This window comes from Protomyctophum parallelum (genome assembly GCF_964188405.1).
Source record: "Protomyctophum parallelum genome assembly, chromosome: 18".
Classification (NCBI taxonomy): Eukaryota; Metazoa; Chordata; class Actinopteri; order Myctophiformes; family Myctophidae; genus Protomyctophum; species Protomyctophum parallelum.
Genome location: NC_139716.1, coordinates 19,307,888 through 19,331,181, shown reverse-complemented (window position 1 = coordinate 19,331,181; position 23,294 = coordinate 19,307,888). Strand labels below are relative to the sequence as shown.

At 43.3% G+C, this 23,294-nt stretch overlaps 1 protein-coding gene across 1 annotated transcript; it reads left to right on the top strand.

Moving 5' to 3' along the window:
* The first annotated feature begins 711 nt into the window (after positions 1-711).
* dvl2 (dishevelled segment polarity protein 2) lies at positions 712-23,292 on the top strand. Its single transcript, XM_083789146.1, has 15 exons — positions 712-1,311; positions 4,772-4,841; positions 6,711-6,862; positions 10,410-10,522; positions 11,184-11,313; positions 13,112-13,202; positions 14,099-14,168; positions 14,604-14,743; positions 15,419-15,495; positions 15,627-15,694; positions 16,171-16,305; positions 17,234-17,365; positions 18,112-18,288; positions 19,203-19,427; positions 20,959-23,292. The coding sequence occupies exons 1-15, from the start codon at positions 1,151-1,153 to the stop codon at positions 21,528-21,530; spliced, it is 2,313 nt and encodes a 770-aa protein (XP_083645272.1). The 5' UTR covers positions 712-1,150; the 3' UTR covers positions 21,531-23,292.
* Positions 23,293-23,294: the final 2 nt, after the last annotated feature.

Below are 23,294 nucleotides of genomic sequence, written 5' to 3'. Positions count from 1 at the left end.
GTTTTGGTTCAATTATTATTACTGTAGGCCTATGTGCAAAAACGTAGCCTAAGTGCCGTGAAGAATGTGACTTTATTATGAAATTTATGAATAGGCCTAACAGTATTGTTGGTGGGTGTGGGGTAAGGCTGCACAAGTATGAACATGCGCAATATTAGTATCGCAAAAAGGCAACGGTATCACGATATATCCAATATCAATATAAAGCCAGCAACATCCCATCCGTAGTAGCCTACTAGTTTTCATTATTGCTACACTAATAGTATATGGGAAGTGTGGGAACCCAATAGCACTTAGCACTTTCTCCCCAGTCAGTCTAATGTAGAATTATGTGCTGGATGTAATTTGTATCATGCGAGGGGACTTCATTTATCAAAAACAGACTAAACATTTTTTAATATTTAATTTGAAAAGAAAAATCATCTCTCACTCACTTATGCTAATGTGCCCGTGACGGCGTGACCACCCTCCACAGTGCACTACCCCTGGCATATCGTATCGATATCGCAATATTTGGCATGATAAATCCCGAGATATGAAAATGTTGTCCATATCGTGCAGCCCTAGTGGGAGGGGGCTATACTCTACGGTGGGGGGGGGGGGCTCACACGAGTGTACGTAAGGGGGGGGGGGGGGGGGGTGGAGGGGACGTACGTCAGACGCCGCTACGTTGGCTTCTTGCTGCAAAGTGGTGAAAAGTTTTTCAGACCCGACCCCCCTCCTCCTCCTCCCTCCCTCCCCTCCTCGTCCCCTGTGTGTTTTTGTTGGGGGAAAAGTTAATGTTGGTAGAGTCGGACGGTCGTGTGAATGGAGCGTGTGGTGGGTCGTTTTTAGCCCCCGAGAAGGAGACGGGGAAATGCGAGTTTTGATCGTATAGTCGTCTGAGGGGCGAGTTTTTCCGCCACGAAGCGTTATTTGCGCTTTTAATTTTTTTTACCGTGTCGGTTTGTGGCGAGCAGCAGAGGAGTAAAAAAAAAACTCACTCAGTGGCCATCGCTTCACCTCCTCCTCGGCTCGTCTCTCTCGATGCTAGCCGCCTAGCTGCTAACTAACTAGCCAGCAGCATTGAAGCTACCACCTCGCCTCACTTCTTTTTTCTTCCCTTTTTGTGCTTGGAACAGCAGAAACAAAGCAAGCAAAGAACGTCGACATGGCAGAAACCAAAATAATATACCACATTGACGAAGAGGAGACGCCGTATCTGGTGAAGATACCCATTCCTGCCGAGAATATCACTTTGCTGGATTTTAAACAGGTCTTAAACAAGCCCAACTACAAATTCTTCTTCAAGTCTATGGACCAGGACTTCGGGTGAGTGAGTTAGCAGTGATTCACACAGAGCTGCTTGCTGTGCTGTTTTGCATGCAAATGATGGACGACAAAAGAGGAAAAGACACGACAGCCGTTTGCATGTCTTGTAAACTTTCTGTAACTAACTGGGCCTGTCCAAAGAGACTTTTTAAAGGCTATGATATGGAATGAAACGAGGAAAAAACGTTCCAAAGTTGGGTACAAATGATTACTCCTCTTCGGTGTCGTTAAAAGTTAATTTGCCACTTTAAAGCCAGGTAGAATGGTTTTGTTTATAGTCTTGTTTATATTACAATGCGAGAGAAAATGTCAGAGAGAGAGGGGTGTAGTCTTGTGTGTGAATGACTGCTGTACACTGCACTCAGACTAAACATCAGCCAGAACAATACTACTAGGGGCCATTAACCCAACGCATCATCAGCCCTGTGACTTGGGGCTAACCAGGGTTAAGGGTAGATGCATCATGGCACATTTATTATGGATGATACGTCTTTCCAATTTCTTATTAGAAACCTACTCATTACAATGGGACATGGTGGGAGACATGCATTCCCTCTTTCTCAGCTGCGTTTCTTCTTTTCCCTAATCCTCACCCCTCCCACCCCTCACTCCATCATCTTGTGAAATCCTCTCCTTTTCTTCCTCTCGGTAGAGGAGCCAGGGTTTTGTCTCCCTTTAACACTTTGGCCTGCCAGCCACCCTTTCATTCTCCTTATTCTCACTCGCTTCCTCCCTCTCCTTTCTCTTAGCCTGAGAGACTACTCTGGCCCTCAAATAGCTGTCTCCTCTATCAATTAATCTTTTTTTCCCCTCTGGTGGCTGTAGCTAACAGTGCATTTTCCTGGAATGGAATGCATGTTTGTGGTGAATTCACCCTGCGAGACCCTTAGGCTTCTGTTAAATGCATTGTACTCCTGGATTAGTATTAACCTACCATTTTCCTCTTTGGATGGCACCAGCGTGGCTATGCCAAGGAGCCAAGGAACACAACATCAAACCTAAAAAGCTCAGATGAAACTGCAGCGTTGGCTTTTGAGTATGCTGGGCTTGAGGGAGACTGTTTTTAACCTGATCTGTGAATAATCTGAATAAATAGTAGGGAATATGGGATTGGGCGGTAATATCTATTTTGTGTCAGATGGGTTTAACTTTACAGGCCATGGTTTTTCTCAAGTGAGAAAGGTAGACCCTCAGTCAGATGTATCTGTCATATAAATATAAAATAATTAAAAAACCTACCTATTGATATGTGAAGCGGCAACATGAGCAGATGGTACTTTAACCCTGCAAGACCCAGATATATTTCTACTTGCTAAAAGAGATTTCAACCTTACTACTACTTATTTAGTTACTACTTATTAGTATTCTGTATTATTGAACAGCCTGTTTAATATAAATATAGTTTGAGAAGATACTCTTTTGTCTTTTCTCCCCATGGCATTTGTCAGCAGCCCGTGGGCGTGGGCACACAATGCCAAATCTTAACACCCATGGACGAATTTACTGCAATGCTGCCTGTAGAAATTGGTGTTAGGCCAATCACACATGCCATGATATGGCTGAATGGCCATTGGCCACACCACTGCGCTGGGGGTGTTAACTTCAATGTATTTGTACTCACATTACCTAGTAATCATTCAGACTTAAGACTAAAGAGCCACCCACGTCCAACTATCAAAGAGACTGGGGTGACGTTAGAATAATAGTAAGAGTCCCCAGTTCTTAACATATTTTGCAAGCCTAGGCTTCATCTGACTTATCTCCAACTGACTGCAGATGAACATTTTCGATCATGGCTCTGAGTCAGCTGTCCAATCAAAGCGGGGACATATTTCCCCCCCCTCTCGGCCAGGAGTGTAATAGTGTGTGTTTTCATTTGCCCTAGTATGAGACCAGCTGTCGGCTGGGACTGTGTGTGTGGCAAGGGGAGATACATGGAACAGAACAGGCCAGGACAGAACCTGTGTGTGTGTATTCCCGGTCTGGGCCTGGGCAGAGGCCATTTGCTGGCTGTCTACAGCAAACTCAACAAGGAATGGAGGGAGAGAAAGCATAGGGACGGGTAGTGCATGTATAAGTGCCCTGTATAAGTATAGGTATTGGACATGCCACTGAGTGTGTGTGTATGTTCACTGGTGGGGTGGCCAGGGAATTGTATTTGCAGGATTAGCGAACGGGCTAGAGAGAGGGAGAGGCTGTGTGTCTGTGTGTGTTTGTTTGGGGTGTGTGGGGAATGGGATTAACGGTCCTGAGGAAGGGGGGGAAATTGCTAGAGCCAGGGCAAGAATTTCAGGTTTCAGAATTCCAGTGGGACGCAGCATATTTGAGGGCTGAGTGTGTGTGTGTGTGTGTGTGTGTGTGTGTGTGTGTGTGTGTGTGTGTGTGTTATTCAATGCATTTTAGAGCTGGTGTGAAATGGACAGTGAAGTCACTTGTTTGTTTGGCAGACTGGGGCTGAGGTATGAAGACAATTACTCTCTTAGGGGGTAGAATGTTGCATCTGTGTCTTCCGTTCTGGATACAGTCCCTCATAAGAGCGAGAGAGGAAAGAGAGAGGGCAGATCACGAGGAAAATAAATGGGAAGAGACTTTATGAGCTTATTCAATTCTATTCAATTGATTTAATAACTTTTTTGTGAGTAATCTTGATTCTTCTACAATCTACGAAATCACTTAGTCTGATCAACAGTCCTGTATACGTTGTTGGCGTGCAATCGATTCTTTTATTAAATTGGCTGGTTCGATTAGCTCAGCTTAGTTGCACCTCTACACACACATACATAAGATACAGGGATACACACTGGCTGCTTTCCTGCAACAAACCCTCCCTACTAGTTCCCACAACAATCTCGGCGACGGCGTATGCTAACACTCACCCAAAAAACCAGCACTCAACAGCTGCCCTAGCAGCTCGCTTACATTACACACAAGAGGAGGCACAGTGGCAAATGAAGCTGAAAAAGCGCTTCGCTCAGGGAAGTTAAGTGTCCCTCTATGTAGCACTTGTGCCCAGCCCTAGTCCTAGTAAACTGCCGTAATCACATGGTGGCCGGCTGCCGCGGGGAAATGACATGGCCAAGGAGGCTGGCTGTGTGTCTGACTGTCCCGACGAACATGAAGAAAGACGTGGGAGGACTGGAGGAATGAATAGCGTTGTGGATGTCAGAGGCTGGAGTTTACGCCCAGTAGTGGCAGTCTCTGAGATTTTATATTGTTGTCGGGAGGTGTGCTTGTATGTGAGTTTTGGTAATAATGTTGAGTAATTTAGCAAAGTGGTGACAAATGCTCCACGTGTGTGTGTGCTTCATGCGTGTTGCTGTAGAAGACATTCCACTTGTATGGCGCCGCTCATTCGCAGGGGCAAGCAAGTCCAGTGTGTTTGTTCTATACCCTAATATATGCTGTTGATTCATGCCAACAGTGTACTCTAGTTACTGACTCGTTTCTCTCTCTCTCTCAGGGTGGTGAAGGAAGAGATTTCAGATGAGAGCGCCAAGCTGCCATGCTTCAACGGCAGAGTGGTGTCATGGGTAAGATATATGGCAAACTAAGTGTCATTTTAGCTTTGAGGGAGCAGGGCTGCAGACTCATTCAGAAGTGTCTGAATGGTGGTAAAGAACTCAACAGCAGCGTTCCTTCCTTGTCTCAGAAGTCATAGGAAATAAAAGTATTTATCGGCTGTTTATAGAAAACGTTTTTCTTGTGCATTTGCCCAGACCACCCCAACACAAAACATCTTGCCAAGTTGATCAACTGCCATCAAATAAAGTAACTTCATATTGTATTTCATGGTGCCACATCATCGCTTCTCCTTCTCGAGTGGTACAAGTACAGTATATGCTTTTCAGATGCAACATATTACAATTACAAGTACAATTTGTTGAAAAATATCTTGGAAATGATTTCCCAATAAAAGCACGCTGACCGGGATTTTATAGTGCAGCCAGGTTGGAACAATAGAAAAATGCACTGTGGAGATCCATGGGTGAAGTATCCTCAGATGTACAGCCACAAGGCCAAGTGTGGCTTAGCAAAGCCAAGTTGAAATGCAGAGCCGTACTGGGCACTATATTGGCGTCAAAAGTTCCCCTACCCATGACCTGTTTTATGAAGTATGCACATTACTGTGTGACTGCTCATGGAACATATGGAGCTAATGGGGCTGGAGTCACTAGCTGAACCAAGCGAGGGGTGAGTGGAGTAGAAGAGTAGAGGTTTATCAGTTCATTAACGCTAGAAAATGTTCAAGTGTACGGTAAAGTTGTTGGGCAGTACGTTTTATATGCAGTACAACATGTCAGTTTCATCGTCTGCCAGATAAAAGCTCAGCCTTTTCGGATTTTGCCGGAAGGTCTGCTGTACTCCACCCTACAGGTTACATTAAAGTGGAGACAAAACATAGAGACCTGGCCCAGATAAGCAGGCTCGGGGCTGAAGCATCTGTTAAGTGCATAAGAATGAGGGAAGGGATTAAACAAGGGAAACAAAGAGAGGGTACCAGGGGGACTGATATGTGATCTGCAACTTCAAGACGGACGGAGGCTAATCTCAGAGGACGAGTGTTTGCCAGTCACAAGGCCATTAGCAGTGGACGAAAGGAGTAGAGACTATTGACTCGATAAAATAGAGCGAGTGTTAGCCTGTCTAATCTACGTAGGTTGAATCTATTCCAATTGGCAAAGCAGTGCTGCTCAGAAGAAGTTTAAAGAGAAATCTGAACTGAAATCCTCCGATATTACCAGGCCAAGCCTGATGTGAAATATGAATCTTGTGTGACGTACACATTCCCAAATGCTCAACACTAATTTTCCATTTTATTTGCTCCCCTCCATGTGTTGATAAGGGCATTAAAATTTGCACACGTAATACAATTTAATAGATATAATTTTATTTCATGCATGTATTTCCCTTTTTGGTTGTAAGTTTGAGGGAATGAAATGCTTGCCTAGCTAATCACTGTGTTTATTACCCAAGTTACCTTGCAGAGACATAATATTGGTCCGACTGTCATTAGACCGACAACCTACCTCAAACCCTAACCGCAAGCACGGAAGCTGTGTGTGTGTGTGTGTGTGTGTGTGTGTGTGGGGGGGGGGGGTGTGTGTGTGTGGAGAGACGGGTTAAGTGTAGTATAGCATTTCAATATGCCCTTGAGACACCCATCTGAAAAGAATAGCAATGTTTGTGTGGCAAAGTAATTGACATCTTACCCCTCCCCCCACCATCTCCCCTCTCTTTATCTCCACCATTCTCCCAACCTGTTCCTCCCCCCTTTCCAACTTCAATTTGTTTCACCATCTTCTCACCTCTTTCGTGTGAACTTTTCCCATAACACTTCTGTCCTCAATCTCATCATGCTCTGGTTTCAATGACTCTCTCTCTCTCTCTCTCACACACAGTTGGTATCTTCAGACAGTCCTGCAGCAGAGCTCCCCGCGGTGGTGCCCCCCCCTGCTGAGGTGCCCCAGCCCTCACCCCCTCCTCCACCCTTGCCCCCTCCGCCTGCAGAGAGGACCGGGGGCATTGGCGACTCCAGGCCACCATCCTTCCAGTGAGTACACGCACGCACACAGGCATGCAGGCACTCTGGCTTTCTCTCCACACTGATGAAGAATTAATCTTATGTTATTGTCCACCTGCCACAGTGTCTGTAAGATCTATAATAAGAGGTAAATGCTTTGGGGGGATGTAGTCAAGCTTGAACAAAGGACGAATAAAGGTGCAACAGTTTCCCCAGTGCTTCAATGGTGCCATTTAAATTGTGGAAAAGGCTAAAAAATATACAAATTTCACTATTTTGGGGCGGATATTGAGCGACAATGGCCAACCTACAAGCTCATAACGTGAGCTCACAACATGCTGTTGGTCGTCTTATTTTCTGAGAAGGGATTTAGTGTAGCGGGTGAAAAGGAGGGGGCGCTAGTGTAGACCCCTGGGGGACTCTGGTCAAAGATTTATATAGGTCTAAGTGTAAGAGGTTAATAATAATGAGCAAGAGACTGTGGCAAACTGCAAGCAAGTTTGAAAATGGAACTTGACAGCCAACCTAGACCACGTACAGGCGTTGGTGAAATCGAGGCAGTGATTGTGATGTTGATCATTGGAGACTTTTCTGGGATGTGAACAGTGAGGTGGGAACGGTGTAGCTGAGACCCGCAAGCCACAATTGACTGTCGACAACACAAAGAAGTGCCATTCAGCTCCTCCTCAAAACACTCATCCACACCCTTCAGCAGCAGTCATAATACTGTAGCTACTGTATCCACCACCAGAACACCTACCTCATTCAACCCAGTATCAGGTTCTCGGCCATTAGCGGCCGACACAACAGCCTATATGAACTTGATCTCCAGCCTGGGCCACCAGCTCACATCATCCAACGGAAGCCTTCTCTGGGAACGGCCTCCGAAGCAATCTGTCAACAAAATGTACAAACCCCCTAAACTCACTCATGGCCACAGACTTAATTAACGTGTATTTTATGAAACCCCCCATGGCCAGGAATGTGTTTTAACGCCTTTTTGAACTTTCTATTAATTAATACTAGTCTTGATCATATTTACCGCAACGCAGGCAGAGCTCTCGGTCAATCGGCAGATCTGTGCTCAATGTGTTTTGCCTGATGGCGACATGCACAATGGGAAGCTGATGCTTATAGCCCTTTATCTCGGAATTAAGGCTCAGATGAAGCTGGATGAACAAAGTGACTATGTTTAGTCCCTCAATCCTAAATCCTGGTTACTGTGTGGGTAAAATATTAATGCTCCTAAAGACTCTTAAAAGACGTTCATCACATTAGCTTTGCTATTTGCTAGCTATTTTTGGGGGACCGGAAACGGCCGAGGTGGCAATAGCAACAGCGCCTGGGGGTTTTAATGGCCTTGGCTGAGTTAAAGTTCAACCTTTTGAATTTCAAGGACCCCTTGAAGTGGCCGCACTAGTAGGCCATTTATGGCCTACTTGTGTGCAACAAGCAAGTAGGCACTCGACAGAGTGCAGTTCTAGTTACTTGCGCAAGCAGAGCGTGCAAGTAATAATTTCGTCCGGTCTGTGTGCACCGTGCCAGCCGACCCGCCACTTGATGCGTATGCGAATAAAACTGCAAATTTGTGCCTGGTTTGCTGGGACCAGATTACATAAATGACCATATGTCTTACGTCATCATTTAGAGCTAGTCATACGTATACTATATACATAATCAGTAAAATAAAATAGCAAATTGTGCCTGATTTGCTGGGACCAGAGTACATGGTGTGTATATGTATGACTAGCTCTAAATGATGATGTAAGACATATGGTAATTTATGTAAACTGGTCCCAGCAAACCAGGCCCAAATTTGCTGTTTTATTCGCATACGCATCAAGTGGTGGGTCGGCTGGCACGGTTTTTGGCACAAAGTAACCACAGTATACCGCTAATCAACTTACAACTACATACTCTAATAGTATATGTATATGTATACATAGATTTAGTATTAATATCACTATAGTCCAAGATTAAATACATTTAAGACAATTGACAACAATTTACAATAAATAATAAAATAATGATACTGTATAACATATTTTAATTCAGTTTATATACCTTTTTTTCATCACATATCAATGATTTATTTTTCTTTGAAAAACTAAAAAGGGATCTAGAATATTTCTAAATTGATAAAAGTGTATTTCTTATATAGATAGAAACTTGAACCATACTTAATAATACTAGGTGTTTACATGCATAAAGTAGATAGGTAGCAAATAGTTGCACCTAATAATTAGACATTTCAAACGTTCCTTCACAGAGATACTGAGATTCCACAGTTTACAGCGGTCGAAAATACTTGCGCGCTCTGCTTGCGCACTAGTTGGCCATTTATGGCCTACTAGTGTGCAACAAGCAAGTATGCACTCGACAGAGTGCAGTTCTAGTTTATTTTGTGACGAGATGTAATCACCATTTTCAGGAACTACAGCGGGGGAAATGCAGACGAACAAGCTTCTCTAGACAGCTCACCTCTTTGGTGCCATGCCGTAAAAATCGGATTTCATAGGTGGATAAGTGTCCGGTCCGTTGACATTGGGGATTCAAATTCTACAGTCTCTGTATGCAATCCAGTCATGAGGCTTGTTGTGAGCATGTAGAAAATACAGTAGTATTAACAGATAATGGAGTGGTAACTACTAGTACAGGTGTGGGCAACATTGACGATGACGATGACTATTTCCACACTCACTCCAGAGGGCCACATTGTCCTTGCAAAATTTCATTTTTTTTGTTGCTATTTTTGAATTGAAATCAACATTTCTATTTAATTTCAAATGCCTTTACTTATAGTTATTAGTTATATTAACTTCATGAACTAAATCAAAAATAGCTCATAGCTCTGATGCTGGTTGTCTGGGTTAGGACCCGCTGCAGTGGTGTCCAACTAGAACTTAAACCAGGATATCGATCTGATATCCGCACTAGGTCAACCCGGACCAAATATAGAATTTGTCATACTAGACACGTCATATAACCCGACGTGCTAGTCGGATATGTCATATAGTCCGACCGTCGAATATCCCCATATATGGAGACTTGGGGCTGTATTTTGCGTGTCTTAAGTACTAGCTAGGTCTTATTACTTAACTTATGACCTGGAGGCGTGGTCAATACTCCACTCAGAATAGCCAAATGGCATTGATCATGCCTCCAGGTCTTACGTTAAGTAATAAGACCTGGTACTTAAGACACGCAAAATACAGCCCTACATGTCCAATTACCAACTCTCCCTCCTCCTGATATGAATAGAAGTGAGAGTCTTCGTTACAGCCTAAATACAAATACATTCAACATAAAAAAAGACAATAGCATTTTAATACTAGTACTACTCACAACATGCTAACATACTACTAATTTAGACCAAAGTAATTAAAGCAGGTCATGTTTGCATTTTTTTAATTGTAGCAACAGCTATAAATAAAATATCAATATTCGGATATTAACCTGCGGGCTGCATTAAGTGAAGGTGGCCACTAGTTGCCCATGTATGAACTAGTAAGTAACTTCAGTGGGAACTTCTGAGTCTGATTTGATATTAGTCTCTTCTCCTCTCTGTGTATTACAGTCCCAATGCAGCGGGCAGTGTGGAGACCCTGGATGACCAGACAGAGACAGAGTCTGTTGTCTCCTTCAGGAGAGAGAGACCGAGACACAGAGAGAATATGGAACAACAACACGGTGAGAAAGAACCAGTCAACACGACGCACTGCCACTGCCATGCGCTCAGATAGCATCCGAGAAGTCATTGAAGACAAAACTCAATCAAGATCTGGCACACGCTCCCATCCAGTGCAGTGATTCATTCAGTACAGTGATATGATCAGGGAATGAGGAGGAGATTTTTGAATGCGCTTCATCAGAGTGCTTGTTTTATTTATGGAACTGCACAACAGATGCTGACATGAGCGAACATGAAACTTCCATATTGGCAAACGTGAAACTTTTGGCGATGATCCTGTCGAGGGCTACACCTTTTTATTCGTGTGTGTGTGATTATTCAGTCGATTACTTTTTAATTTTTACTTGTTAATATTCTTTCATGCATAAATGAATCAATGGAGGACATTTTTAATATTGTTTTAGTCGGATTAATTAATTTAAGCCCTATTCTATAATACTACATACAATGGTGTTGTGCAAAAGTACTTAATTGTCATTTGTTCACAGGCATAACCGATATGTTTTTATTATTTAAAAGATGAAAAAAGAATAAAAAACCGATAAATTCATTAAAATAAAATAATTATAGGTTTTCTTTTTAAAATATAATCGAGTAAATCAATTTGTCCAATTAACTGTTGCATCGCTAATCCTCTCTTTCTCTGCTGTGTATTGTCAGGGCCACGGATGAATGGCCAGACCCGCTTGGAGCGCCACCTAGCGGGCTACGAGAGCTCCACCACGGTGATGAGCAGCGAGCTGGACACCACCAGCTTCTGTGACTCTGAAGACGACGACACCATGAGCAGGTGAGGTCTGAGGGACGGAAAGGTTCACTCTTTAGGCAAGGAAGGTTGTCCACCCCAGTGGTTCTCAAACGTTTTCATGTCAAGGACCCCCAAATTGATACTCATATACTCATTTAGCCCACGGCCCCCATTTAATGCCATTTCTATCTCTGGGCCAATTTATATTGTACAATCAATGCTAATTTAACTCTGAGAGAGTACTAAGTTCGGGTCCATTTGGTTCCATTTGCACAGAGTTATGGCCCCATAAGGCTCCATTTGGTTCCTAACTATCATTTAGCTGAGGACCCCTGGAACTCCCTCAAGGACCCCATGGGTTCCCTGGACGGCTGGACCCCACTTTGAGAACCACTGGTCTACCCTAAAGAAGGCTGCATTGGCCGCCACGTGTGGGTTATCCACATTTTTAACTTCTATTATGAACTAGCCACTTCAATAAAGGCTTTTATTCACCAGAAGAGTGCCTTGGTTTATTTTTCCTTAGTTGCAAGGAAGGTTGTCTATTGTCAACAACAAATGGCACCTGGGCTACTTCAGTAATTTCAGGAGTCATTAGCTAGTCTGGCTTTATGCTTGTTGATATTCCAAAATGAATCATTCTTTAACACCCTGAGCGGCAAGGATGGAGTTCTCCGCCCTATCAATTAGTAACGCCCAGCGCTCAGGACGGAGATTATTGTTATCAAAACCAATCGCATCGCTCCACAGGCTGGGAGCGTCTGTTGCGCAACACTCAATGTTATTTTCCGGCGGGACGTCATCGAAAATGTTCCCCCCCATTTTAGCCGACGAGATAATTTTTTTAAAACGGAAATAAATCTTGATCTAAATCATTCCGTCCAATTCTAAGAAAAGATTATGTGTTAGACGGCCCATCGTGGTCCCGTCGCTAGTCGCGTTGGAATTAATCATACGTTGTTGTCGATCGCCTCGAGTGTTTTGGCTACTTCAGCCACACCCGGGATATCATCCGGTCCATCGCAAAATGTGCTCCGCTGCTATAAATCGCTGGGCGCTATGATTTAATGGATTAAATAACCCCGGGCGTTTGGGGTGTTAACAGATGTTTGATTGTGGAACAACTGGTGAACAATGGTCATGATCTTAATGAAATCAAACTTTGTAGGGAAAAGAAAAGTCTAAATAACAGACTGTGTATAGCCCTCAAAAGCTGTTAAAATGCTTTAAGAAATGTGAAAAATAAATAGATATTAAATAAAATATGCGTTTTTAAAAAGCATTCCCACAGCAAATCTTGTCCCAAAGCAGGGACAAGGATGGCAAAGTTCAGTTCACCTCTGTTCTTTAACCTAGATTCCAGAATGGCCCTCATATTAACCTTAAGAGCTTAAAGGATCTAGGATTCAGCCAGGAGGTAGACCTAAGGGAGCCTTAAATGTAAGTGCTAAAAGCTTAGGTAACATAGAAGTAAAAGCATTAAATCAATAAAGGACTAAATCAGGTATGAGATTCGAGGAAGATAATTGTTTGTGGTTTTTACAGTCAGTTAAAACTTAAAAATACAAAATTCTATTTCAGCCATTTATGTGCCCTCAAATCACGATAGAATTTCCGGAAGACCGGTCTGTCTTATTTCGCCGCTCTGACACCTCCATTACAGCGTCCTTTTTTTATTAGGAACCGACAGTGACCGTTAATGTCTCTGGGATCCAAACGCACAATGTTTGGGTGTTTTCCCAAACATTGTGCTGGGGCGGTAAAGGTACTGTGGATTCCATTAAAGGTTTAGGTATGCGTCGTTCTCCATTGACCTTTTGACTCTTTGTTAAACTTGTAGGTTCAGCAGCTCAACAGAACAAAGCACAGCCTCCAGGCTTCTCAAACGCCACCGCAGACGCAGGAAACAACGCCCCCCTCGCCTGGAGAGGGTGAGTGCAGCCCCCTGGTATTAGTACTACTAGCTAGTGGAAATGCTTCCTTGTACATGAAGTTAAAACTCACACGCGTGTGAAGTGAGGGGTGCTCTAATCATCGTACATCATCAAGAATGGTGGTCCCATTTAGTTCTCCCTTCATTGTCAATGGCATTTTTAATGTTTGTTCAGACAACACAAACATTAGTTCTCCCTTCATTGTCAATGGCATTTTTAATGTTTGTTCAGACAACACAAACATTAGTTCTCCTTTCATTGTCAATGCCATTTGCTAGCGCCCCTCAAAAATCATACCCGTATGAAGTGAGGGCCGCTCTTATCATACATCATCATACTTTTCTGCCCGCACTTTTAGCTTCAATATGTACTGTAATCATCGCTATGGCGTGATCAGCCAATCATCAGCCAATGTTTGTGTTCACACAAACCCTCAAAGCCAGTTATAGGAGGGCCTAGCGCCCCTCAAAAAGAAGAGGCCCTTGGGTTTCTTTAACCGTATGTTGTTTTTTCATTGTCGAACATCATGAAAAATGACATACTATAGTATGTCGCCGAAAACCATGGACTATAGTATGTCGCTTTTTCATGATTTTCATCTTGAAAACCAAGAAAAACGACATACCGGTACTATAGAATGTGGTCAAAACCCTGGACTATAGTATGTCGCTTTTATGATTTTCATCATTTATTTTTTGTGAAAGTAATGGCTACCATTACTTTCACCAAACCCTTTTCTTTTCACATTACACCCTTTGAGCCAGCGCATTGGCACTCTGCTAGATTATCCACCACTTGTGAAAGTGGATAAAGAATAGTAGTTCTGGCAACGAGTTACGTTGGTGTTTTTATTGTGTTTATAAACCATATTGTGCTTATGCCATTGATTTCAGGCTTCATCCTTCAGCAGTGTGACAGACTCCACAATGTCCCTCAACATCATCACCGTCACTCTCAACATGGGTCAGTAGGCTCCTATTGTGTTGCTCTTCATGTTTGAATGTCAGTTGCGGCAGTGCAGTAATCGATAATTCTATAAGGGACCAGTGGATTTGTTGTTGATCATGTTGAGGGGTGAAACATGTTGGCTCTTTAATGGATTTAGCTGTGCTAATAAAAGCTGTTTAACCACGCCCTTTTCCTGCTCTATGGGCGGGGTGCCTATAATATCACTCGAGGACATACTTTCTCATAATGCTTTTGTTCCCGTTCTGTACGAGCTGCATACAATTGTTTTTCTTCATAGAGCACCCAGTATTTATGCTCTACTCGTAGTAATTCAGTTGAAAGTGTGACACTCATGTTGTACGTAGTTCTGCTGTTGAAAGCGTGACTGGCACTTAACGCAGTGGGTCTTATTTTGCCCACCAACACCTCCATTGTGTTCCATCTCCATAGAAAAGTACAACTTCCTGGGCATCAGCATTGTGGGCCAGAGCAACGAGCGGGGTGACGGGGGCATTTACATCGGCTCCATCATGAAGGGAGGGGCGGTGGCTGCAGATGGACGCATCGAGCCTGGGGACATGCTGCTGCAGGTGAGGACAAAGACGGACACGTATATGTACTAGCTAAGCCTGATAAGTTGTGAGCTTGTAGATTGTCTATTTTCGACATAGTTGCTCAGTGTTGAATAAGTGGTTATATAAATGAAGTGCTGAGTTGTGTTAAAAGCCCAAACCACACCAATGGGTCGCCATGCAACTCCTTGCAACCAAACTGTTGCAAGTAGACACATGTAGGTGCAAGCAACCATTGAATTGAATCACTTGGGTGGACTTGCGGTGACATATGGCACCATGCGCCGACGTGCAACAGGACATATCACACTACTGGAACGAATGTTAAAACCTTTTTCTTGCGTCTCGACCCATTGGTGGGCTTTAAGCCCAAACCACCTGCGTCTATATGCGTCTACTAGCGAGTCACAACCGTTTGGTTGCAAGGAATTGCAGGGCTTTACACTCTGTAAGAACCGCATATTCAAAATCTTTATTCCCAACTTCATGACGGACAAAATGTTTGTTGTGTTCCAGTTGAGTCAAATTAAATCACATTTCTGTTGATTAGATGTTTCATTTACCGTATCGTACCGCGGCATAGAGTACAATTGCCTTACTCCAACCTATTGGTCTTCTGCTGTCAAAGCAAACAAAAACACCTCTTTGGTCTGCCAGCTCAGAGATTGCTTTTTATTCCTTACTCCCTCTCAGGTCAACGACATCAACTTTGAGAACATGAGTAATGACGACGCGGTACGGGTACTGCGGGAGATCGTACACAAACCAGGGTGAGTGGTTGTCTTCTGCATTTATTACTAATGTTTAATGAATGACCGACTGTCATAGAGTTTCCATTTGCTGACAGGACCTTACTTAATCGTCGGTTAATGATGATTCTGATCCTCACTGTGTTTTCCAGGCCTATTATCCTGACAGTGGCGAAGTGCTGGGACCCCTCCCCGCAGGGGTACTTTACCTTGCCTCGCAGTGAGTACTACAGCTAAACACAGCCTCCTAGTTTTTGACTACAGCATAAACAAAAGTTGCACAGATATGACAAATAGCCTAAATATACAAGTAATGACTGACATATTTAATAGTTTTATACTTCAAAAAGTTTATATTGTGGAAATAGCCGATCTACAATCTCACAATGTGCCCCGAAGCACTTGTAGATCGGCTATTTTCGCTATATAAACCTTTTTTTAAGTATAAAACTATTATAAATACTATTAAACAAAATTTGTTTAGTATTTATTTCAATGTAGAACATTTAGCATGTTCAAACATTTAATGTTTGAACATGCAATGCAAACGATTATGACTATTATGCAACGATACGATTTATTTTTGGATTATCTCGAATAATTGCGATTATGCAGTAACTGACCGTACCCTTGATATTTTTTGTCAAAATTAAAAGACCAAGCGTCATTTTCTTTTGTGTGTATGTGTGAGTTTAGATGAGCCGATCCGGCCCATAGACCCGGCAGCGTGGGTCAGCCACTCGGTGGCTCTGACGGGGGCCTACCCTCCATACCCAGGCAGCTCTTCTCTCAGCACCATCACTTCCTCCTCTTCAGTCACCGAGACCGAGCGTAAGCAGCATCCATACCCTCCTACCACCTCCTACCGCAGTCCCTGTATTTCTAGTGTCCCATAAGCCTTTGCGTTTTGTTGCATGCATATCTTCCTCTGGGTACTCCCACACAGTAGAGTCACGAAGATGCAAGATGCATCTTGTTGAAGCGACTGTCTGGAAGCGGCTACTCCCTGTTGCTGCTGTGACCATTGTTGCCAGATATTGCAAGAGAAACAAGCGGCCAGGTCCAGGTTTCTCAAAAGTATTGAGAATAAATTGAAATATTTTTAATATTGTTTTAAACATTATAACAACACAAATCTTGTATGGGAGTCCGTGACACAAGCCCAACTAAGCAACTACTGTACACTTTAGAAACAAGCCCAAAAATACACAACCAGCAACGATTATTTACAAGTGACTTTACTGAAAAACAAGCCAAAGGTGGCTTATAATAAGCAGACATGGCAACACTAGCTGAAGGAAGTGAATCACACACAAGGAGCCCCAGTACATTCCCGGCGAAACAGGTGGAAACTTTGTTTTGGTACACGGCTATATCCAATCCATGTTCTGTTTATGCACCTTTGTCGGGGTTCATTGTCTGTCGGCATTGCCATTGGACGTTTGAACGTATATCCTGCCCATTGTTGTGAGCTGCCAGGTATCTCTGTCAGCGACCTTGGCACGGGAATCGCCTTTCACCGTGTCTTTCTCCTTCTGTCCCTAGCTAACAACTCTTTCATGTGATAAACGACGTCTGCCTTGCTCTCTGCCCTTCTTTGATCTCCGCATTGGATTTCCATTCTTTCCTTTTTTAGCCACTTAACCTCATTATCTTCAGGCTTTGCATTCTTTCATGGCTCCTAATCTTTACACCTCTCACTCTTATTCCTCTGTCTGCCTTTATAAACATAACCTTCCCCTCCTTTCCCCCTCTCTAGGTTTCGATGACTTCAACCTGTCGCTGCACTCTGACATGGCCTCGGTTGCCAAGGCCATGGCTTCCCCAGAGTCTGGACTAGAGGTCAGGGATCGAATGTGGCTTAAAATCACCATCCCCAATGCCTTCCTCGGTAAGACGTCAGAGAGAACAGCCAGCCTGACTGTTAACTGTGCCGTTAGGTGCATGGAAGTGTGTGTGTGTGTGTGTGTGCGCGCCCCCGTGGCACAGTGTTTCACAGTGCTGGCATTATTCTCCAGGAATCAAGAGCATGTGACTCTGTTAAATCCCCACAGAGTATAAATGCGACGGGCAGTTTGACAGGAGATGTTATTGGTTAAAATTGAATCACATGATGGTGGATCACATGCAATAGTTAGGGTACATTACATGCCTGTCCATTTTTGCGTCATATATACTGTATATACACACACACACACACACATTTGTGTTTATGATTAACAACACATCAATTTATGCATATCTGTAGAGGTACTTATTGTAAACGGTCTGTATTGTGTTTCTATTCTTTGATTCTATGCCATCTCGTACAGTTGAATTTCACTTGGAAGTAGAAACAATACATTTGTTTTTATTTGATTTTGATATGAAGTCTCAATCTCTTTTATTGGTCAAATAGGATTTATTGAGAGGCTTAGGAAGCAGATCGACCTCTCTGTATGGGTCTTATGAATATCATATGATATATTAGTGCTCTCTAGATCTAGTGGTGGAATCTAGTGCTTTTCATAAAGATGTGCTGTTGTACTGTTTAGCAATGCAGTTACATTTTGTAGAGGTGTGCTATGCAATTACCAAATGCACAATTGCCCACTATGCATGTTTGTATTTCCAACTGTCTCATGTTTGCACATCCAGGCTCAGATGTGGTTGAGTGGTTGTACCACCACATCGAGGGCTTCCAGGACCGCCGCGAAGCCAGGAAGTACGCCAGCAACCTGCTGAAGGCCGGCTTCATCCGACACACCGTCAACAAGATCACCTTCTCTGAGCAGTGCTACTACATCTTCGGAGACTTCAGCGACTGTGAGAACTGTAAGTAACTCAATGCACTGAAAGCTTTTGAGCGACTCGCAGTGTTCCATATTGGCATAATGTGTGAACAGGAGCGCTTTACAATTTATTTTGTTCCCACTCTCAACCGTGTATAAATACGTAACTCTTCACCTGCAGCTGAAGTGGGAATGAAAGTCTCAGAGTTCTGTAACCTTATGGCCTTTTTCTTCAGGGGTTTTGCTTTGCTTCTACCAGCTCAAAATGCATCGCGATACAGCGTGTTTTGAATTTGTAGATCAGCTCTTTATGGCAAAGAGATTCGGTACAGTTGTAAGTTTGTAACTCATGTCTGTTTCATTTCGCTAGTCTAAAGGGTTTAAGTTGTTAAATGCAAGCAGCCCCTAAAGTAGCCCCTAAATCAAGAAGATGCACCGTGGGGTTGTTTGTTGTTTAGAAAGGAAAACCCTGTGACCAAGAGGTCACAAGTGGAGTGCCGTTTGACAGGTTTGTTCCTGGAGTATGTCTAGGCTGCAGCTGCGGTCTGACCTCTGGTGACAGGCTTGTGCTTGTGCAAGATGACTGTATAATTTTGTTGTGCAGAAACCTTACATCTTGCATAAACGCACTGTGAACCTGTAGATAAGCTATTTCTGAAAGTTTTAAGTTTTGACTAAATAATATGACTTTGAATCCATTGCAACACTAACTGTTTTGGACAGATACAAGGTTATTGCCAGACAGCAACGATTTGGAGAAACAACATTTTCATTGTTACGGTGTCTATGTTGTACTTTAAAATTCTAGCCCACAAAGCACATTTTTGTAGCTTTAGCAGTGTTGTACCAAAGTATTCTTGGTTGCTTGCTGATCTTGTTGAAGAGAAACCACATGTTTCCTTTTTTTTTTCTCTTCATGTCCCTCGTTAAACTTCCTCCATCTCCCATCCCTCCCAGACATGGCCAATCTATCCCTTAATGACAACGATGGCTCCAGTGGGGCTTCGGACCAGGACACCCTTGCCCCCTTGCCGCTCCCTGGTGCCTCTCCGTGGCCCATGATGGCCACCTTCCCGTACCAGCCCTACCCCACGCACCCTTACTCCAGTCAACCACCGCCTTACCATGAGCTCACCAGCTACAGCTACACCCCCGGCAGCACTGGCAGTCAACACAGCGAAGGTGAGCTTTAAAACCTATATTTGTTCCCCTCTATATCGGATGTCTTCACGGAAATTAGCCGATCTACAAGATCACAACCCGTTGAGTTCAACCTGGTACATGAAATTCCTGAGCCTGAGCAGTTCTGCCCTGACAGATACAGGTGTATAGTGTGCTAACGAAGTATAAGCCGTGTTGTTTCCAGAAAGAGTGATAGTGGTTTCACACCACAGATTTGCAATGACATTTCTATGCTGGGCTTTAGATATATTAAGAAAATATGCTGTGTAGCAAACAAAGGCTTATGATCTTGGCACTTTTTGTTCAAGATGATGTCCCCAAATGGCACACTTGTTACAATGTTTTAAGCTACAAAAAAAGCAAACGATGGCTTCAAAATAAGTAGCAAATAGCTCCATTTTGTTTATTCAGTAATAGGGGTCTCCCTGTTTCTCCAGCTGTAGTGAAGAAAAAATACATTTTCCAGTTGGGATACCAATTTGATCAAATCAGGAGATACAGTATAAAAATGTGAAATTGGAAGTGACGAAACAAATAAGCAGACAAAATTGGAACTGGAACACTATCAAATTGAAGCTCATAAATGGTTCTCTCCGGAGTGGATGAAATTAGCAACCCACCTGAAAGTGTATTACTATTTTCTGTTCACTGAAGTTTTGGAGAGAGCCCTGTGACTGAACTATTGCACTGAATACTATCGGCATGTAAAAATAAAAGCATTTTGTTTTAACCAAAAAATTATCACTTACACCATCTTTAAACACAGACCTTATTTACTTTATGAATAAAAACTCCTATGGGTAAAAAGCTTTGGAAATGTGTCCAGGGAACTCCATAGCTCTCCATTCCATTCACACATGGATTAAAGTTCTCAGTCGCCACGACTGATTTTAGTCATTTGGATTCCATAGAAGTGTGTCCTGAACGAAAAATAGACTATCTACAAGCTTGCAACGTGTGACATGTTGTAAGCTTATAGATGAACGTTTCAGATTTTAGATGTTTCTGCCGTGACCTGGCACCACTATTAAGACTGGTGTCATGGTGTGTGTATAGCATCCTCCTGCACAGTAAGCTTATAGATAGCCTATTTTTGATTATTAGTTATTTCAGTCTTCAAGAAAGCCCTAATGATCTTGTTTATTTCATAACCACAATCGTTAACGCCTCACTCTACAATTTCTTCAACTGGTTAGCTGTATGGCTACCAAAACATCATTTTACATTACATTACAAGTGTGTAGGACAAAAGTCATTTTACACACTACAAGTGTGTAGGACACATGGCGCTAGTGTGTGGTGGCTCCTTTCACACTGTTTCACAAATTACATATTAGGACTTGGCATGGCAACATGAGTGGCGCGCTACGAGCTTGTAGGTCTGCTATTTTTGAAAAATCGAAGAACGACTGACATAGAAACATAGCTTTTTCAGAAAACTGTCAGGATGTAGAAGACATTTTTAGAATCTGATCTCGGGTCAGAATGGGTTAATCCATGCATTCACCGAGGTGTGTGTTTGTGTGTGCAGGGAGCCGGAGCAGCGGCTCGACGAGGAGCGAGGGTGAGCGGCGTCGCAGCAGTAAAGGTCCAGGCAGCACCGTGGGGGGAGGAGGAGGAGGAGAGAAGTCTCCCTCTGGTGGGGCTGGAGAAGGGGGAGGCGCTGACTCTCGCTCTGGCAGCGGCAGCGAATCGGAATACTCGACTCGCAGCAGCCTGAGGCGCGGCCATGGCTCGGCCACGCCCAGCGAGCACAGCCACGCCTCCTCGCAGCGCTCGCATCACCACCGCATGCCCCAGCCGCCCCACATGTCGCCCTACCCGCCCGGGATCCCGCTGCAATACAACCCCATGATGGTGATGATGGTGCCCCAGCACCCGCACCCGGGCATGGGGGGCCCACACCCTCACCCTCTCGCCCAGCAGATGCCCGGAGGCGCACTCCACCCGGCCCTGGCGATGCCACCCTCCAATGCGGGAGGACCTCCCGGTGCCCCCCCAACCCGTGACCTAGGCTCTGTACCTCCGGAGCTGACCGCTTCGCGCCAGTCGTTCCACCTGGCCATGGGCAACCCCAGCGAGTTCTTTGTGGATGTCATGTAGTTGGAGTAGGGAGGAGGTTGGGTGTTTCTTTTCTCCCGGTGTCAGTCAGTCAGGTGTGTGATTTCCACTTGTGTTAATGGCCGAGTGTCAGGTGGTAGCTTTTGATTTCACAAGGGCTGATTGGATTGGGGTCATGTGTTACAAATTTGGTGAACAGGGTTTAAGAAAGAAATTTATTAAATTGAAAATTAGTTTACAGCGACTATATGTTGCCATGTCGCTGTTGGGGGTGGAAACCTTGTTGTCCATAACTGTTACATTTCAGGAAATTAAATTAAAGAAAGACTAGCCTGTGTTCCAATGGATCCAATGTAGTTATTTAGTTGCAAGCTCTTGTTAATACTTTTCATTGGTTTAAATATTTATAAAACCCACAGACTTAACCACTTTCACTTTAAGATATTTTCTAAAATAGCAGAAGTACAATATCACAACACACTGTGATGCTATGTAGTGTGAGCTTGTAGATCGGCTATTTTAGCTATATTTATGCTTCTGTTGTATGACGAAGTATCACATTAATTCATGAAAAAATATCAAAAGGTACAAGGTTTCTGCCCGACAGCAGCGATATGCAACATTTTGCCATTTCCCCGTTTCCATCTAGCATGAATTGTAAAGATTGCTCCTTCAAGCCTAAGTGCAGAAACACACACTAACCACTTTATAATGTATAATCTTGTAAACAAGTCAACAAAGCGGTGAAGTGATTGATGTGCACTGTAATGTATCTGTTCACTTGTGGCTTCCAACCAGACAGGGCATGTCTGTTAGGGACCACGTTTGCAAGATGTCCAAGCAGTAAGCAACATGTTTTCATCCCATCAGCCGACTAGGAAAAGCAACCAGTTGTGGTATTTCTTTGATGAATCAGTTTATGGCCAAATATGACCAAGTGTCCGTAGGCTCTGTTTTACACTCCCCAAAAAAAACATAAATGTATGATTTTAAGAAAGGTGATTGATCTCAAGTCAGTGTTCATTGTCCAACATCACCTTAGACCTGCCAAACACGGAAGCACACTGACCACACTTCAACACTAGAGGGTGCCAAGCACAGTTATTTGAAATGGAGGCGATCATCAAAGCATGTTTGTGCATTAGTTTGCCAGACATGTCGGCATTACCAATGTAAATCATGAGTCTCAGAGTGCCTTATTTTTCACGGTTTTATAAGACTATTTCACTTCCGATGGTACACAAATGAACTTGTATTTTTTTTTTGTGTCCCAGCAATTTTCAATGAACTTATTTGTATATAACTACAGTACTACTCTTCGTGTAAATGCAACACTACAGAATAGTGACTCCAAATGTGAAAGAATTTAGGTCCAAGAATGACAGGCAATCTTGTGTTTAGTAATCACTGTCTCTAGACCTAGTTGTCAAAAGACTGTTATTGTGAAGAGTACTGTACCATGTTGTTCTATATGGGACTGAGGAGTTGTAAAGGTACTTGTGTGGTGAGAGAGGAGGACGCCTAAAGCGGTACTTTGGGATTACATGTTAATGTATTTCTTCAAATAACTGTGATCCAAATGACCCAGCTCCCTATTTCATTTGTTGTATGTTACTGACCCGCATTATTCATCCATTTCATTTTCGTATGAGTGACTATATATAGATCATGTATAACCGACCCATAAAGGTGCTAAATGAAGAGTCAGCATTTCAAAGTAATGAAATTGACAATGTCACATTGTTTGATTTTCATATCATCACCTTTTGTTTGTGTATTTGAGAATAAATTTGATATATACTGACT

Excerpts from the sequence above, each read along its gene's own strand:
- dvl2 (XM_083789146.1), top strand. The coding sequence starts at position 1,151 with ATGGCAGAAACCAAAATAATATACCACATTGACGAAGAGGAGACGCCG. Across the intron at positions 4,842-6,710 it reads ACGGCAGAGTGGTGTCATGG|TTGGTATCTTCAGACAGTCC; the intron begins GTAAGATATATG and ends TCTCACACACAG. Across the intron at positions 16,306-17,233 it reads TTCAGTCACCGAGACCGAGC|GTTTCGATGACTTCAACCTG; the intron begins GTAAGCAGCATC and ends CCCCCTCTCTAG.